Genomic DNA, 18,728 nt, shown 5'->3' with positions numbered 1-18,728 from the left:
CATCGGAGAACAGTGCACATAGGGGCCATGCACATGCTCCTTCAGCTTCGGCTGATTAATCAGCTGCGCCCCTACCTGGAGTACGACTGCCTGGCGACGGTGACACACACGCTGGTGACTTCCCGCCTAGACTTCTGTAACGCGCTTTATGTAGGGCTTCCCCTGAAGACAGTCCGAACACTTCAATTGGTGCAAAATAGAGCTGCCAGGTTGCTGACGGGGCGTTATGCTCACATGACTCCAGTCCTCTGTCAGCTTCACTGGCTTCCCATTGAAGCCCGGGCCCAATTCAAGGTGTTGATTATGACCTACAAAGCCCTAAACGGCTTGGGTCCTGGCTACCTGAACGAGCGCTTACGTCCATATATGCCCGACCGCCCTTTGAGATCTGCGGGAGGGTCCCTTCTCCGGGAACCCTCCATGAAAGAAATTAGGAGAGTAAGTACCCGGAGGAGGGCTTTCTCTGCGGTGGCGCCCAACCTATGGAATTCACTCCCCAAAGAGGTCCGCCTGGCACCGTTGTTACTGGTTTTTCGGCGCCAGGTAAAGACCTTTTTATTTAAACATCATTTCAATTGTTAAAACATATGATCTGGCCAGGGCAACTTCTTCTTCCTTCTCTTTCTCCTCCTATATTTTTATTTTATACTGATAATTTTAATTTTATTTTTGTAAATCAATGTATTTTTTGTATTTTTATATTTAATGGTAATTTATTATGTACTTTTGTATTTCAATGTACTTTATCATGTTGTAAGCCGCCCCGAGGTTTCAGCAAGGGGCGGAATAGAAATGCTATAATAATAATAATAATAATAATAATAATAATAATAATAATAATAATAATGATGCTTGGAAAGTAGCAGTGGTGGCAGGCGATGACGTCATGAGCCGCGGCTCATTAGCCATGACTCTCTTTCACATGGCTGGTCAGTGTTCTGCCGAGGGTAATAAATAAATAAATAAATAAATAAATAAATAAATAAATAAATTGCTTTGACTGGCTGTGAGGTGTTTTTTTAAACTAAAACCTCAGTTTTCAGGTTTTATTGTAGTGTTGGCACTTTGCGATAAGTGGGTTTTGGGTGCAGTTTGGGGACTTGGTCTCTAAAGGGTTCACCATCAGTGTTCTAGAGGAAGGTTTCAGTTCCAGGTTATAAATACAGATCAACCTGGAGATAAATTATACAGTTGGGTTGCTGTGGATAATAACAACAATCAGTTCTGAACAAGTTACCTGAAGATGCCTGAGAAAAAAGTCTTTAAATCTTTATGTACCACACCTGGAATTGGAAACAGACTGGATCTGAAAAGGCTATGCCAAAAGCATTGCGAACTTTGCTGTACATATTCATACATCCATCCATCCATCCTGTCCAGCCACTTATCTCTGTTCACAGGGATAAATTGCTGGACAGAATGGTTTCACAGGATTTTGAAAATCTTGCAAAACCTGCTTACCACAGACGACACTGGGACGCATAGCTTCCAGGGCATGTGTTTCATGCCGTTAGCTGTGTTCACCATACTAAACCATGGTTTACTGTGGCTAGAGTGAGTCACAGTGAATCTCAGGCATGTACATGCCTGTCTCCTCTCTCTTCCTACAGCATTGCTGTATGGCCAAGATCAACACTTTTCACTTCCAGTTGACCATCATTTATTATTTCATAAACCTACATTCATGCTAACTATGGCTTTCTTAAACAAGCTGGCCATATAACCCAAGGCTGGAAGCTGATTTGTTTCAAAACGTAAGGTTGGGACAAAATAATAAGGTGAGGTTCATCTAAACCAGAAGCGAAGCCTTCCTCCATTCTTCTTGCAGTCATACTGGAAGAGGAGTAGCAAGTGTGAGAACCCACAGATGGCTTCCATTCATTGAACAATGGTTTGGTGTGCCATTCAATTGCAGCTATTATCTGTCTTGAACCTCTCACCAGGAGAGGCTGGTGACTCCTTATCCGCTGAAGCTTGCATTCAGAGCTTTATAGGAGATCCATGGTGCTCCATGGTGGTGAACCTATTTTGTAGATGACTCAGTACATGGATAGCTCCAATAAAGCTCAAAGTGAAAGCTGCAATGGTAAAGAGCCCTTCTGCCTGTAACTACACCTATATCTCTCTAAGTCTTTAGGCAGCTTACACCAACAATAGAAAAAAACATAACATTATAATAAGAAATTGTACCCTATTAATGACCCACAAAATAGATGCATTTTGCCAGTAGCAGCATAAAGCCTTAATTCAAAATGTTAATTGCCAAAGGCTTTTAAGAAAAAGTTAAAAAGCAACAAAAACAATTCTCCTCCACTTGCGGAATGGGAACCTAATGGAGCTGGGCCCAACTTGCAGATCATGAATAGCGGCAGAGCTCAAAGGAGTGAAGGCAGACGTTGCCAAGGTTAAAATACTTTAATTTTTGTCATTAAATTTGTGAAGCACAGTGCAGATTGTGGCAAAAGGTAGTTCATCCAGAACCTTAGAAGGTTGACAGCCATTGCTTAACCCCATTGTGTGAGTATGGCTTAATATCATTTGATTGTTTTTCATTGTACACTACTGTGATCATCTTAGCAAGAAAGCATGAGATATAAATGGTTTTAAATGAAATAAAAAGATGACAAAGTCATTGCTATACTTAACCAGAAGCATGATTGGACAGGCAGGGTTGCATGTGAATAGATACAGAGGGAATGTGTGCATAATAGAGATTATATAGGCCATTTTCACAAGACATGTACACAGAGGTTATTCTTTTGTCTCTTGCATGTTTCTCTTGCCTCTCCTAAACAACTCCCTTTTGAAATGGTCAACACAGCTTAGAGAAGCAGTAGCCATTGTGAATTCAAAAAGGCATCCAGCATTCCATTAAAATATTCTGCTGCAATCATGTACTCCAGCATTGATCTCTGACGTTACAAATATGCTTTTCTACAACACAGATGAATACCAAATAGATCTCCAGATGTTTTGGACTTCACCTCATTCATGACCATTTGCCATGGTGGCAGGAGCTTCCAGGAATGGAAGCCCAAGATCTCTAGAGACTGACTTTTTGTGCACCATTGTTCTAGAGGACAGCACTAGCTCAAATTCAATCTAATCCAGATGGGCAGCTTGTAGTGCTCCAGAGGTTTTAGGTTACAACTCTCATTGGCCCTTGCCATTGGCTATGTTGTTTAAGGCTGATGGGAGTTCTAAGCCAAACCATCTCTAAGCCAAACCATCTCTAAGCCAAACCAGGATCATAACTTGCCCACCCCAATCGAATCCCAACATCCTCTCTTCTATCCCTCCAAATATAGTTGGTCATTTCTTGCCTGTCCTCCTGAATACAGCCTAGAAATTCTCACAAGTGCATTCAAAATGAACTCCAATAAAGGATGTTAAATTCTGGAATCCTATGACAACAAGGACAGGAATAAATAGGGGGCAGAAGTGCCTAAATAGAGCAGAATTTATTATGAAGGAGCCTGCCCTGTGATACAGCCCAATTTGCTGAAAAGAAATTGCATAGCAACCAAAAATGACACTGTCTCTGGGAAAACAATTGCCAGAATGGTGGCAAAGGCACATGAATTTAATTACAAGCCTCTCTAAGCGGGGTAAACAAATCAGGTGATTATATTTCTATTGCAAGCTGGACCGTGGCAGCCCTGAAAGCCTTTGTTTGTGCATTCCAGATGGTCTCTGTTTCTTTAAAAATGCTGACTGGATAAAAATAGCAACAAATTTATCATGCCACTGATCAGTTAACATAAGTGACATGATGTGGAGCTATCCAATGCCATTGCATTGGGCATTTATCATAATTAATTTCCTAGGCTTAGTTACCTACCACATTACTTTTCTCCACTTTTAGAATGAAATAGAAGTTCCTTAGTAAATAATAAGTTATAAACCTACAGTAGGAACTTGAGTTCATGTTGGAAGTCAAGACCTACCCAAAGAAAACAATACCAATTTCAAAGAGCTGAATGTTTATTCAAAGGATTGGCCCAATCCAGGAAGAAGAACAACTCACTGGAAATGGCTTCTGCAAAATGGCTCTCTCACCATTGGACATATGTATCTGTTCTAAGCTTCTGAGGTCACATTCCTATGTACATCTGGACAGCTACAAAGTCTAGAACCCTCAACCGCCCTCCAGCAGCCTGCGATGCACTAACTGCAGGACTTTGTTCTGCCTAAGCATGCATAGACAAAGAAGATGACTAAGTAGAAAAGTGATGCAATTTGTTTTTGGAATTCTTAATAAATAGAGTTTTAAAAAGGGCAGAAACTTTTGGAAGAACCCTTGTATTTCTGCAACCTGTGGTCTATAATGCATTGATGTTGCTACAAGAACAGCTTCATTTTGATCACATACATGGAAGGGAATAGAAAGGGAATTATTCTCTTTGAGAAACCAATGAACCAAAGAACTACGTGCATGTCTATTTGGCAGGACGAAAAGCAGAGTTGCTAGGTTGGTCTGGATCTTTAAATTTCCCGACACAGACACATGGACACAGCCTCTCCTGGATATTCCTCCTGTGATTCTACTGTTTATCAATCAGAACAGAGGCATATATGGGCCTCCAAGAGTAATGATTGCAAGAAAAAACTGATGTTATATCAAAAAGATGGTTTCACACATTAAATAGCTCTACAGCTGAGCTTGCTTTTGAAAATACAATCAGCAGGGAGCCACTACCAAGCCTAGCTCTCTGATGAGGGTACCTTAGGAAACCCTAAGATTAGAACTTATGGTCTGTTTGCGAAAGGCTGGGGGCTCCTTAAAAAGGTTTAACCACAGCTTTCATCCAAGGCCAAAATATTGCTTCTGCTTTGAGAAAAATAAATTTTAAAAGGAGTGGCAAATGATAAGTTGAAACCTCTTAGAATCTAGTTTGCTACCTCCTCAAATGCACAACTTTATCAAGAGGTACAACATATTAAATTTGAATTGAATATATATAAAATAATCATGTGTGCATGCACGCATATATTCAATATCTATATAAAAGTGTGTGCGTGTGTGTGTGTGTGTAGGAGATTAATGTATGTGTATGTTTTTCTGGTCAATTTTCCCAGTGTAGAAATGTTCCAATGTAATGGTACCTTTGCAGATTGATGAAATTACAAATGACATTGACAGATAAATAATATGAAAATAAAAATCACCTGGTCCAGATGGATTTCCATTTGAGTGGTATGAAACATTTTCCAGCTCTTCTAGTTCCCAAATGCTATCATTTGTACAACTCTATTTCTGAATTATTCATCAGCACTCAATGTTATTATATTATTACAATGCTGATATTATTGTAATTTCTAAACCAGATAGAGATCATACCCACTGTGCTAATTATTGACCTATTTCATTGATTAATGTTAATATTAAAATACTAACTGTACAATACAGTTATTGTAAAATACAATAACAAGAAGTTATTGCAATGTTAGTCCAGTTGGGATTCATTAAATATAGAAAGAGAACTGATAATCTTAGATTGGTTGTGAATCTGATTGCATTAAATAAGGGAAGAAGCAACCCATCTGCTGTCAGCTCTCTGAATGTGGAGAAAGCCTTCGATAAAATGTATTGGAAATTTACCTTTGCCACACTGAGAAATTCTTAGTTTTCCTCCAGAATGTCAGAACTGGGTTAAAATCGTATATGAAACTCTTAGAGTTAGAATCAATAGAGTCTTGTCTGAGTTTTTTGTTTTGTTTTTGTCTTGTTTTTGTTTTTACTTGAGAGAGGGACAAAGCAGAGATTTCCTCTTTCTCCATAGATATTCAATTTATGCTTGGAACCCCTGACATATGTTACTGGACAAAATCGTAATAGTCATGTATTGTGCATAATATGGAAAATATAAACTTATTCTATATACTAATGATCATCTTTTGTTTATTTTGGAATGGCTTTCATCTATTCCAGTTTTGATACAAACAATGATTTTCAGCGTATCTGATGACTCTGTAAGTCAAACCTTACACGTATTGGAGATAATATACTGTGTTATCTAATTGTCATTTCAGACTTTGTACTGAGTTTATAACTTATCTGGGAATACTTGTCCCAAGAAACATATCACAAATGATTAAGTCAAATTTGAATAAGTTGATGGATGCAGTCTCAAGGACATTGACAGATAAAGTTAAATCAGTGGGGTAGGGTAAATATGCTTAAAATGAATGTAATACCTCAAATTGATTGTATTTTACATTATGTTCCTTTATTTATATCTAGCAAATATTTCCAGATGCTTAATATTTTGTACCATAATTTTATGTGGTTCCATTCCACCATGAATAGCCTTAAAAAGGATGCACCTTTCCATTATTTATTTATTTAAAACATTTCTATGTCGCCCCCATCGCAACAAAGCCTCAGGGCGGCTCACAACATTAAGCATCATAGTACCAAGTTCATCTGAATTATTAGTTTTAATATTGGCACAAATAAATTTAAAAGATCAACTTATTAATGATTATTATCAATAAAACGTGCATTTTAACCACAACTGTTCATAATTTTAAGAGGTTCTTCTAAAAGTGTCAGTTATTCATGCCAATATGAATCTTAACGTCAGCAATAACCATGCTTGGAAATAACCATGATCCTCCATCAGAGAGGGTGGATTTGGACTCACTGACCTTTCCTCATAACATTGGGCCTATATGTTAACCTGCACCAGGTTTGGGTCTTTTCCACTTAGATTACATTCCTTTCCCTGGTCAGCTTTGGAATCTCTTTTTCTTGTTCCTTTTTCCAAGTGGAAAGTTGACTTGTATTCCTGCCTGTTCAGTTTGTTGTCCCAGTGCTAAGTGCTGATAAGCAGCTCCAAAGCCATGACTTTCCCTCCCTATGGCCTATCTATAAACAGGACTTGGACCAGATGGCTTTTCTAATACAGGGTGCCTTCAATAAAGCACTGTCCTCAGGCAGCCCTTCAGATGGAGGACTGTCCTCTATAAAGATTGCCTAAAGGCAATCCCTCCCCTCTCAGGTAGTCCCATCATCTTTCTACCTTTCTGGCTCTAAAAAGTAAATATTGCATTCAGACCAGCCTTTCCTGATCTGGTGTCTTCCAGATGTTTTGGACTACAACCCCCAGAAGCCTCAGTCAGCATGGCCAGCATGGCCAGTGGTCAGGGGTTGTTGTTCTCCAAATACTGCCTACCCTGGCTCTGAGGAAGGGCTCTCCCAGAGCCAAACATTTCAGCCTAGTGGGCTCTCCCAAGAGCCATGCCATGTGCTTCCTTGGCCCGTGAGAGGGTGACTGTCCAGAGGGTGACTGCCCTGGAGAGTCCATTGGCTCTCTCCCTCTACAGTAAATGCCACCACAAGAGAGTGTTTGGTGGGGCTGACTGCAGTGCCCACCGAAGCAGCAACAGGGCTTGGGGAGGACAGGAGGTGTACCTTGCCACTCCTCCCCGTCTGCCACCTAAGGCGAGGGCTTCAACCCGCTTCATGGGTCCGCCAGTCCTACAGAGAAGGGAACTCCTCTTTCTCCATAACTGTTGACCTTTCCATGCTTTTATATGGCAGATCATTTAATTTATAAGCCTGGTGTGAGCAGCTTGAAGGGATGTCGGATCTGCCTGTCAGACAGTGCCTCTTTTGTCGGAGAGGACCCAAGGGGTCTTCACTGCTGAAGCCCCTTCGGCCCCCTGGCAGGTGACATATGAGGCCTGGTTTTTATCACTGATGCTGCTTAACACCCATCAACTATAATTTCTGCTGACAGAAATCATCAAGAGCTTTGCTGATGAGTATCATAAATAAACCAATACTGTTTCCCTCAAGTTCTATATTTCACTAAGTAAGCATCGAAGGGAAGTTTTCTAAACGAGAGTCTTGATGCTGTGGCTGAACGAATGAGCTAAGACAGCCTGAAATTGAATCTAGGCAGGATGGAGGCTCTGCTAATAGGAGGCCCTAGCACCTCCGTGGTCATCTTTCTTTTGACAGATGGATCAATAAACCCCACATCCGATCAGATTATGAACCAAGGGACCTCCTTTGCTCCTGGATAAGCATGTGTCTGCACCAGCTATGCTCATCATTACGGGTGTATTAACCTTCTTGGACCTTTGCTAATCCACATATTTGTAACCTTGCAGAGTGACTACTGCAGTGTGCTCTACATGGGACTGACCCTGAAGATGCTTAGATGCTTCAGCTGGTGTCATAGGTTGCTATTTATCTCCTGCTAATTACAGGGGGAAAGGAGCATGTTCAATCCACTCTGTGGCACCTACCCTGGCTAGTAACTAGCTTTGATACCCAATTCAGGATCCTGCCTTGTTGTGTTGGTTCTTACCTTTAAAACTCCCACAGCTTGGCAATTACATGCCTGAAACTACCTGGAAAGGAATGGCCCAAGAACAAAATGTTTGCCTCTTGAAATCAGATGGGCCAGGCACCATGGTCGAGCATTCCTACTATGGAGGAGCACTTCCCTATCACATTTTATATATAGTGTAGTAACCTACCTGTCATATTTCCAGTGGTGACGCCTCCCAGGGATACCACAATCACTACAATTATCACTGCTGAATTCCAGCAGCAACTGGGCAATGAGAAAACCACTGGTTTTCACTTTGAAATAACACACACGTCATGGGTGCACCTTGTTTTAACACAGCACTGTACTCCTGGAAGCCCTTAGGGAAGCACGAAATTGCATTAAAGCAAAGTTTGTATTCCTCACATCCCTTGTTCTAATATAGAAATGTGGCTTTTTCATTGCCCTGCAGACCCCCAGACTTCAGTGGCAATTTAGTAAGGCAGTGGCAATCTGGGGGTGGCAAAAAAGGACGTGTGCCTATGGACTGCATGTTGCTGTCCCCTGATTTGAACCCTCAGTTGCTGCCTGAAAGTTGCTGAGAAGATAGCCCAGACTTTCCCAACCTGATGCCTCCAGATATTTTCATTGCCAACTCCCATCAGCTTCAGCTAGCATGTCTACTGCTCTGGATTGCTGGCAGTTGTGCCCAAAACATCTGGAATTCACCAGCTTGGGGAAAAGACCAATAGTTCAAGTACGTCTCATGAGTCTGTGTTACTGCTTTTATGGGGTATCCTGGTGTTTTCTGAACAACATTTATAATGCTTCTCATTGCCGTTTATATTTTGTTAGTTTCTTCTTTGTTAGAAGTTGCATTTAAATTAATCAATTAATCAATATTTTCAAGCTCCTGTCTGTCATAATCATCTCAGATGTACGGCTAAATAAATGAGGAGGAGTTGAATAAATCCATACATAGTAAACAAGCAGCTTAGGACTAAGCTACCCAACAAGATTTTGCAAGCCCTTAACTCTTGAGTCATTCCATTAAACCTTAATGTGACTGTGTTGAGAATTTCAGCCAATACTCCAGTCTTTAAAAGTTGTACCAGTATGTCTAGTGGAAGCCCAAGATGGCATATTTCAACAATATTGCACAGCACCATGGCACAGAAAGTCTTTAAAATGCAAGAAACGTGATTGGAAAGCTCTACTCACTTCTTTCAAAAGGACTCACCTGACCATAATTCCAGGTCCTGGTTTTTATACATTTAGCGTCTCCATAGTAAATAACCCCAAGGTCATTTAGGACATATTCTTGCCTTTCTTGTTCATCATCCAGAAACACAGCATCCTCTGCATCAGAATTGTATTTATAAAAGCACATTAATTACAAGTACTTTGTTTATAATGTACATCAGAATTTAATGCTGCCAAATGATGTGACATTAATTAAAAGGTTGCCTTTTGTTCATCTCGCATTGCAGTACAATAATGTTTCTCCCCACACGAAGTTGTACTTTAACTTAAGAACAAAGAACAAACACAAAACATGATAGCAACTGTTAGCTATTTTGAACAGGATCTGTAAAACACAATTAAAATGTCACTTCTTGTCTAGCCTTTTATAAGTATATGTTGCAAAGCTGAAATGTCTGGTGTGCATGATGCAATTAGACATCAGCACAGCAGATCAAAGGACACTTTTGAAACCTCATCATGATGGGATGGGAGGCCTCAAAGTATTTAAAGGGAAAACTTGTACTGGGCTTACAAGATATCGGAGGAAGGGCTGTACACTCTGGTCACTAACCATTTTTATATGAGACTCAGACTTCTTGGTAGCTACTCACCTGGTAGGATGAGAAAAGATGGACCCAGGAAACTAGACAGGGCAGCTTTACAGAAGTTTTCTATTTATTAAAATACCTTGCACCACGAGAAGAGCAATTCTATGCCCCCTGGACAGCATCTACAGGACTACTGGGAAGGTCTGAGAAGGAACGTCAACATTGGCACTGTGGATCCATGTTCCAATCCCCCTCCTTACAGCTGACGTGGAAAGAACACAGCTGCACTTTCAAGGTCATGTTTCTAGCCATGTTTCTATGGCTAAAACTAGCCATGTTTCTATTTCTCACACCAGCAGTGCTTTCTGGCAGGTGGAAAGGAAAACTCCTTGTCCGAGAAAACTCTCCAACTAATTGCTGATTTTGCCTGTAGACAGCCGAGCCTCAGCTACCTATGTGGGTCTGCTGGATGGGACAACTGCAGCTTCTCATCAGAATCCTCCCTGCCTTATAATGTCAGGGAGAGGGGAAGAATTTGTTTGAGGCATCAGTATCTCTTTGGCCACAGCAGAGGGCTCCATTTGGAGGGCTCCATTTCAAGCCAGGGGCTGGAGGCCTCCCAGTCAGCACATGGGAAGTTCCCTGCACTCAGGAATAACACAGAGCATCACAGGGGCATTCTCCCCTTTTGCAGACATTCTTTGCAAGCAATCCTAAAGTGCCGCATGGAACAGTAATCTCTGAGCAAATTTCCAGATGCTGATCCACCAAGGACATCTTCCAGGACAAATTGGCACAGAACCAGCCTAAATCAAGATGTATATGAAAAGATGAAGCAAGTCACATTCTCTGAGGGCTAAGTGAGACCAAATGTGAAATGCATCACTTCCAGTCCATCAAGGAGCTTAAGGCAGCTTCTCCTCCTGTCCATTTTTAGCCTCTTGATGGCTCTCTGAAGTCAGTTAGGCTGAGAGCCACCAACTGCTGCAAAGTGACCCAGCGAGCTTTGTGGCCAAGTGGGGACTAAAATCTGCATCTCTTGAGTCCTGGTCCAGCAGTTGAGCTACTATACCACAGTGGATCTCTTGATTAACATGGAGTCATCTGACTGGGGTGGTGTAAACTGGTGATCTGCAAGAGCAGGGGTTGGACCTGATGGCCTTCTTGGTTCCTTTCAACTCCACTATTCTATGATTCTTTGAACAGGGACAAGGAGATCTTCACCGGGCCACAGCACCAGGGAGGAGGTTAACCCTTCTCTCCTCAATGAATATTTTCCCCAAATGGATATTAGCTGTAGGGACGCCTCCAAGCAAGGCAGAAGGCACATTTCATCATGATTGCAGCACTAATGGAAAGGGCTAACCCTTCCTTCCGCACATGCCCCTTAAGCCTATATGTCATCCTAAACCAGTTGCTGGGGAGCTTAGGCAGGCAGAGGTCTTGCAACCACCCTGCTTGAGGGATTTCAAGTGGATGCTTTGCCCCCATCAGTAAGAGTGCTGGACTAGATGGACCTTGGGTCTGACCAAGCAGGGCTCATGCTGATGACTGATATGGTCACATTACGTCCAGTTTGGCCCCAGCTTTGGGAATGACATGGTAAAGCTATCAGATTACTGGAAGTGGATATGGAGAGACAAGTGGAGGAGAAGATGCAGCTGGATGGACGCCCACGCACTACAGACAGGCAGGCAGACAGACAGTCATCAAAGTGTATTGTGAAAAAGACTGGTGTGCACATCCATAGATGGTACCATTTATGCACTAGGCATCTGCCTGCACGTGCAAGTATGTATAGAATTCTACAGAATTCAGTGGAGGGAGCTTTTCAGGTGATTGTGGTCAATAAGGAATTTGCTATCTTTGAAAAAGAAGAAGTAAAAAGTTAGTTAGGGCAATCTAAATGTAGGCCTCCATAGTACATATGACCTGCTACCACTCAAATGTGATTATGAATGAACTGGACGTTTCTGTGGGTAAATGCTTGACTTCTGCAATCCATCTACTGTGGGGCATATCCTGAACTATTCTCTCTCCCTCCCCCCCTCCCTCCTTCCCCCTCTTCCGCTCAGAAAATTATAGGTGCTTAAATCTGTTTGTATCTCGTTGCTACTCCTGCTTCATAAAGATTTGTAAAACAAGATGGCAATGAATGCATTTTCTTTGTTCAAGTGTGCTCTATTTTGTCTCAAATGAAGTGCTGCTGAAGCAAAAAATGAAAGCGAAAAGAGTCAAAAGGAGCTTTCAATTCTTGCTGAGGAAGGGAAGCACATTGCAGAAAAGAGTGTCCTTGATTTTTGACAGCTATTAATGCATTTGGTTTAGACAGAGAAGCAAATGCTACAGATAGTTTTTGTGTGCTGCAGTACCGATGATGAAGAAATGTTTTATGGATCTCAAACGCGTTGTTTTAAGAAACAAAACTGATTGCTTTCACCTATGGAAGCTAATTCGGTTGAAAGCACATGGTGGCACCAGTCGAAAGACAATTGTTAAAGGAAAAGCTGGTGTCATGAGGATCTTCACTTTCTCCATAGTAGCTCTTCTGTGCAACATCAAGAGCTCCTTCTGAAACCCCAAGAGAAAGTTGGTGATGCAGCACAGAGAAGGTGCACCAAAGAACAGAGGAGAAAAACAGAGTAGGTGATGTCTGGTGAAGTGGGAGGCACAAAATAGAGGGTGTGGGGTGTGTGGGTGGGGGGCAAATAAGGATGACCACCCCGGGGTTTCACTGTGGCACCCATGACACCTGTGTGTCTGTGGAAACCACCTGCCAAAGTGCCTGTGATCTTTATTTTCTTAAAAAAAAGATTTGCAATTTTTTAAACAGGGAACCTGGCATGACAGGAAGCAAAGAGGTTTTGCTTTGGCCTCAAACTAAGGGCTTTGTGTTTTAGAGCCCATTCCCTCCTTTGCTACTCACTCCCTACTTAGGTTCTTGGGGAAATGTGTTGTGCTACATGCCATTAAATTGTATCTGACTTCTGGTGACCCTATGAATGAATGCCACCCAAGATCACCTGTTCTTAACCTGCTTAGCCCCTGCAAACAAGCATTTGGGAATTTTTAAAAATATATCTATAATCTCACCTGTTTGCCTTCAGGGAAAGGGATGTTTTGTGACCAGCCATGTCCCCCATGTCTGACATGTTATGAAAAGACAAGCCCCTCCTCTCAAAATGGCAGCCATTTTGTGAAAGTGCCCACACACTTGCTCAAAATCCCATATATGCCCACCAGCCAAGAGGCCTGGGGACACCTGAACTACACAGTGCTGTTCTAAGATGAGCAAGGTAATGGAGATAAGAGTCCCATTAATGGAGAAATCACATTCAGTTCAACTGGTCTTTCTTGAAGAAGCCATCAAATCACAAATGCAGATTCAGCTCCTAGGAACAGGGTTTTCCTGCATGTTGTAGAGGGCCAAGTACATCGATGACACTGCTTTCTCTGCCACCACCACCTGTAAGCCATCTCTGCATTGCATTTTACTTACCTGCACACCAGGGATTAAACAATATGTATGTATCCGTATCTGGGTTTCGTCTTGTCCTGAGAATGCCAATCTTAGTCAAGACTGCCACGTACATGCGGAATTTTCCCACAATGCAGTCTGCAGCTGGCATGATACGCAGGGTAACTTCCCTGCTGTCTCTGTGGGTGATTTTAGCTCCCCATTTCCTACTTTCAAGCTCTTCAACCAAAGGCACTCGGATGTACGTGCCTTTATTTTGCTGTGGGTATCGTCCTGCAGAGACAGGGAGAGAAGAGAGGAAAACGGACGAGTGCAGGAGATGATCAATTATTGCATGTTTTGACTGTACTGCAAAACTCGGGCTAGAAGAATGCCAGATGTTAGTCTATTGTGTCACAATAAAAATAAACACTATAAGTGACTTCATGGTTAAGGTTTGTGTCTTCAGCCCCTGTTTGCTCCTTAAAACTAAATCACTCTTGTGTAGAATTGTCTATCATTTGCAGATAAATAGCATTCCGACTGAAAGACACAAACACTCTAAACCCGCTGTCAAATGCAGAGCTGGTATCAACTTCTACCAAAAACACACCATATGAAATCAAGCAAAGAGGGTTGTATCCTACCTCAAGCTTCCAAAGTCATTTGCCCATAAAATGGGCCAATGGGTTCCTAAACTACAGCTCCCATGATGCACTTCAATATTGTATGTGCACAAAAGCTCATTTTGAGTTCAGTTTAAAAGAAAACTCTCAGATTCGTTTTCATTAGGATCCCAGGAAAGAAACCATTCAACCCGTACAACTCATAAGCTTCCCGTGCTTTTGCACTGGCTCTTTTATCCTTTTTTCTGTCCATATGTCATCCATTAGGGAGGAAAAGTCAGAGCAGCTGCACAGTGACTTTTAACTGGTTGTGCAGTTAGGGATGTGGGAGGAGTCTCTTTTTGGTGGACTAGCGGGCTCCTGACGCTCAGCTCCCCAGACCCTGGCCCATTTCCTTGAGGTTGGGAGTCTTGACTTCTTGGCGAGGACACTGAGCGCTCACCTAGATGCCCACCAGGGATTGCGCTCCCACGAAAGCTTGTGAGCCGCCCCAAGGCTTTGTGAGCCGCCCCGAGGCTTCGGCGAATGGGGCGGCATAGACATTTTCTAAATAAATAAATAAAAGCTGCAGCACCAGCACCCTGTTTCTATGCATTGGTCTCACAGCCATTGTTTGTGCTGCATGTACTGTAGAAGCATGTTGCTGGTTGCACAGCTGGAGCTTTGTGAGCATTCGCAGACTTCCTCTTGGCCCAGCTCAGTTCCTAAGAGCAGGCTGAGCACAGGAAGAAGCCTGGAGGATCAGGGGAGGGCCAGATCCCGGGGACGGTCATTGCCACCCCAGTTCTGCTAAGAGTCCTCTGACTGGAGGTACCCTCTGATGTTGCACTTGGCACCCAGAAAACCAGGAGTTGTCCCTTTGGACATGCATTTACAATTCTGTTTGAATTTTTGTTTGGCTGCTTGTTTTCTAAGGTTTGTGTGACAGAACCACCTACATTGTCCATATAGCCTAAAATACTTGGGCCACATGGCAAATGGAGAAGACCTTTAAAAGAAGCAGCATAGGGAGGGCGGGAGACCAAATCAATAGCACACTTGAAAAGGGGGGCTTCAAAGTGCATTTAGTTATTTATCTATCTATTTATTTATTTAAAACATTTCTATACAGCCCCCATTGCAACAAAGCCTCAGGGCAGCTCACAACAAAAACAAAAACATACAAAATTATGCAAAAATAAAGTTATACGCTAAAAATATTAAAATCCGGTGCATCTCGGCTTAAAATTTTTTAAAATCCTACATAATAAATTAACACTTGAAATAAGTTTTAAATAAAAAGGTCTTAGCCTGGTGCCGAAAAACAAATAACAACGGTGCCAGGCGGACCTCTCTGGGGAGCGCATTCCATAGTCAGGGCACCACCGCAGAGAAGGCCCTCCTCTGGGTACTCAGTCTCCTAACATCTTTCACAGAGGGTTCCCAGAGGAGGGCTTCTGTTGCTGATCTCAAGGGGCGGGAGGGCAGATATGGATGCAAGCGTTCCTTTAGATAACTAGGGCCCAAGCCGTTGAGGGCTTTATAGGTCTTAACCAACACCTTGAATTGGGCCTGGACTTCAATCAGGAGCCAGTGGAGCTGACGGAGAACTGGGATTATATGAGAACAATGCCCAGTTCCCGTCAGCAGCCTGGCAGCTCTATTCTGCACCAATTGAAGTATCTGGACCATCTTCAAGTGTAGCCCCACGTAGAGCGCATTGCAGAAATCTAATCGGGAAGTTACCAACGTGTATGTCACTGTTGCCAGGCAAGAGTTCTCCAGGAAGGGATGCAGCTGATGGATCAGCCGAAGCTAAAGGAAAGCACTCCTCGCCACCGTCGTCACCTGGGCTTCTAAAGACAGCTCAGGGTTGAGGAACACTCCCAAGCTGTCCCTAAGAGGGAGTGCAACTCCATTCAGGACAAGGTCCAGGTCCCCTGCCCCAAAGCCCGAACCGCCTAACAACAGGACCTCCGTCTTGTCTGGATTGAGCTTCAGTTTATTGGTCCTCATCCAGCCCATTACCTTGGCCAGGCACCAGTTCAGTACAGCCACTGCCTCACCTGGATTGGTGGAAAACGAGAGGTAGAGCTGGGTATCATCAGCGTACTGATGATTCTGCAGCCCACACCTCCTAATGACCTTTCCCATGTAGATGTTGAATAGCAAGGGGGACAAAATGAACCCCTGCGGAACTCCATGGCATAACTGCCATGGCGCAGAGCCATAGTCCCCCAGCACCACCTTCTGAAATCAGCCATTGAGATAGGAGCGGAACCACTGCAAAGCAGTGCCTCCGACCCCCAATCCCACAAGCCTATCCAGAAGGATACCATGGTCGCTGGTATCGAAAGCCGCTGAGAGGTCCAGGAGAACCAACAGGGACACACTCCCCCTGTCCTTCTACCTGCACAGGTCATCGTACAGGGCGACCAAGGCAGATTCAGTACCGTACCCAGGTCTGAAGCCGGACTGAAATGGGTCCAGATAATCAGTTTCATCCAAGAGTGCCTGGAGTTGTCCCGCCACCACCCGCTCTAACACCTTGCCCAGAAACGGGATGTTGGCCACTGGTCTATAATTAGTGGCCATCTCTGGATCCAGTGACGCCTTCTTTAGGACTGGTCGGACTACCGCCTCTTTTAAAGAAGAAGGTACCTGACCGTCTCTTAAAGAGGCATTGACCACCTCCAGGATCCAGGTGGCAATCCCATCCTTGGCTTTCTTAAGTAGCCAAGATGGGCATGGGTCTAGTAAGCAGGTGGTAGGGCGTACTTGTCCAAGCACCTTGTCCACATCATCATGCTGCAACAAATGAAATTCCTCCATTAATTGTGGACTCGACGGCGTCATTGGCATCTCCTCTGTAGAATCTGGTTCAATAGTAAAGTTAAGCTCGTGGCGAATCTGAGCAATTTTCTCCCTGAAATGCCTGGCAAAGTCATCACAGTGGGCCTTTGAGGGTGGTATGAGATCTTTCTTTGGGCCTGGATGTATCAGCCCTTGCACCACCCGAAAGAGCTCTGCCAGACAGCATTGTGAGGAGGCAACGGAAGTGGAAAGAATTTCTTCTTCGCTGTCCTCACTGCCACAGCATAGGCCCAATAATGGGCTCTTAAGTGTGTTCGGTCAGATTCACCCCGTAATCTCCTCCACCTATGCTCTAGATGTCTCCCAACCTGCTTCATCGCCCGTAATTCAGGTGTATACCAAGGAGATGAATGGGCTCTGTCAGGTGGGAGAGGATGCTTGGGAGCGATCATGTCAATAGCCCTGGTCACCTCCTCATTCCACAATTCAACCAGGGCATCAACAGGATCACCAGCCTTGTCAACCGGAAAATCCCCCAGAGCTTTCAGGAATCCATCAGGATCCATCCGGCTTCGGGGGCGGACCAATACAATCTGGTCTGCACCCTTACAGAGGGAAAGGCCACTCTCGAGCTCAAATCTTATGAGGAAGTGATCTGACCACGACAAGGGCGTCAAACTTAAATTCCTCACCCTCAGATCACCCTCTTCCTGCCCCGTCGAGAAAACCAGGTCCAGAGTATGTCCACGTTCATGGGTCGGGCCACTGACGTGTTGAGACAGCCCCATGGCCACCATGGAGGCCATGAAGTCCTGAGCCTCCCCGGTTAGAACCGTCTCAGCATGGAGATTGAAGTCCCCCAGGACCAACATCCTGGGAGTCCTCAACACCAGGTCCGAGACGATCTCTGTCAGCTCAGGCAGGGAGTCTGTTGGGCAGAAGGGTGCACGGTACACCAACAGAATCCCCAATCTGTCTTGGTCACCCAACGCCAAGTGGAGGCACTCCAGCCCCGGCCTCAAGAGGACAGGAAGCCCCACAAAGGAAATAGAAGCTCGATAAACCAGAGCGACATCCCCCCCTCACCCGCCCAGGTCTCTGTGATACAAGCCAGGTCGGCCCTCTCATCCATGATCAAATCACGGATGAGTGTTGCCTTATTTTGGACCGTCTTGGCATTAAGCAACAGCACCGACAGGTCCGGGGGGCAGCTGACAAGTCTACTTGGAACCCGCCAGTTGGGGGAATAACCAGAAAGAGGGACAGGTGTTAACCATCTGTCCCTCCTTCTTCTATGCAGACCCGCTAGACCCCCAACGCCATAACGTCCATTGCCCATCACCACCCCAATGGCAGCGCCCATGCTCCCCAGGCAACATCATAGTAAAGCACGAGATGCACCAATTAATAGCAACCTAAAACCGACAATTAAAATTACTAAAAATATCCTACTTAAAACCATTGCTAGCCCACAAACGAACGAAACCAAGGCCAACCACCAAAGCTCCCGGCCAGCCTAGCCCCCTACTCAGCCCCCAAATGGCTCCCAAACGGCGGCGTCACCACCCTTAGGCCGTTGCCCTTCGACCGCTGGCCCAAGGCTGCCGGCCCCTGGACACCACCGGCGCTTTGTAGGCCGCAGGACCCCTCCCCTTGCCCCACCCCGCCCCAGCGCGTCTCTCACACACGCCTGGGGAAGCAGGCCGGAGCAGGGGCCTGGGCCGGTGGTCCTGGCCTCGGTGCGGCAGCGGCAGCAGCAGGCGGCGGCGGAGCA

The 18,728-nt window shown here is 44.2% G+C and overlaps 1 protein-coding gene across 4 annotated transcripts in view; it reads right to left on the bottom strand.

The window, feature by feature from the left end:
- F13A1 (coagulation factor XIII A chain) overlaps positions 1–18,728 on the bottom strand; it is a 112,966-nt gene that overhangs the window by 39,087 nt on the left and 55,151 nt on the right. For all 4 annotated transcript variants that reach the window (XM_044454710.1, XM_044454711.1, XM_044454712.1 and 1 more), the window contains 2 exons: positions 13,578–13,829; positions 9,526–9,644 (listed from right to left, as the gene is read on the bottom strand). In XM_044454710.1, the coding sequence (XP_044310645.1) occupies positions 9,526–9,644; positions 13,578–13,829 (371 nt within the window). The remainder of the gene's footprint in view (positions 1–9,525; positions 9,645–13,577; positions 13,830–18,728) is intronic.

This window comes from Varanus komodoensis, unplaced genomic scaffold (assembly GCF_004798865.1).
Source record: "Varanus komodoensis strain SLA01 unplaced genomic scaffold, ASM479886v1 scaffold8, whole genome shotgun sequence".
NCBI lineage: Eukaryota > Metazoa > Chordata > Lepidosauria > Squamata > Varanidae > Varanus > Varanus komodoensis.
The sequence above is the reverse complement of the archived record's forward strand: the minus strand, read 5'-3'. Positions and strand labels throughout refer to the sequence as shown.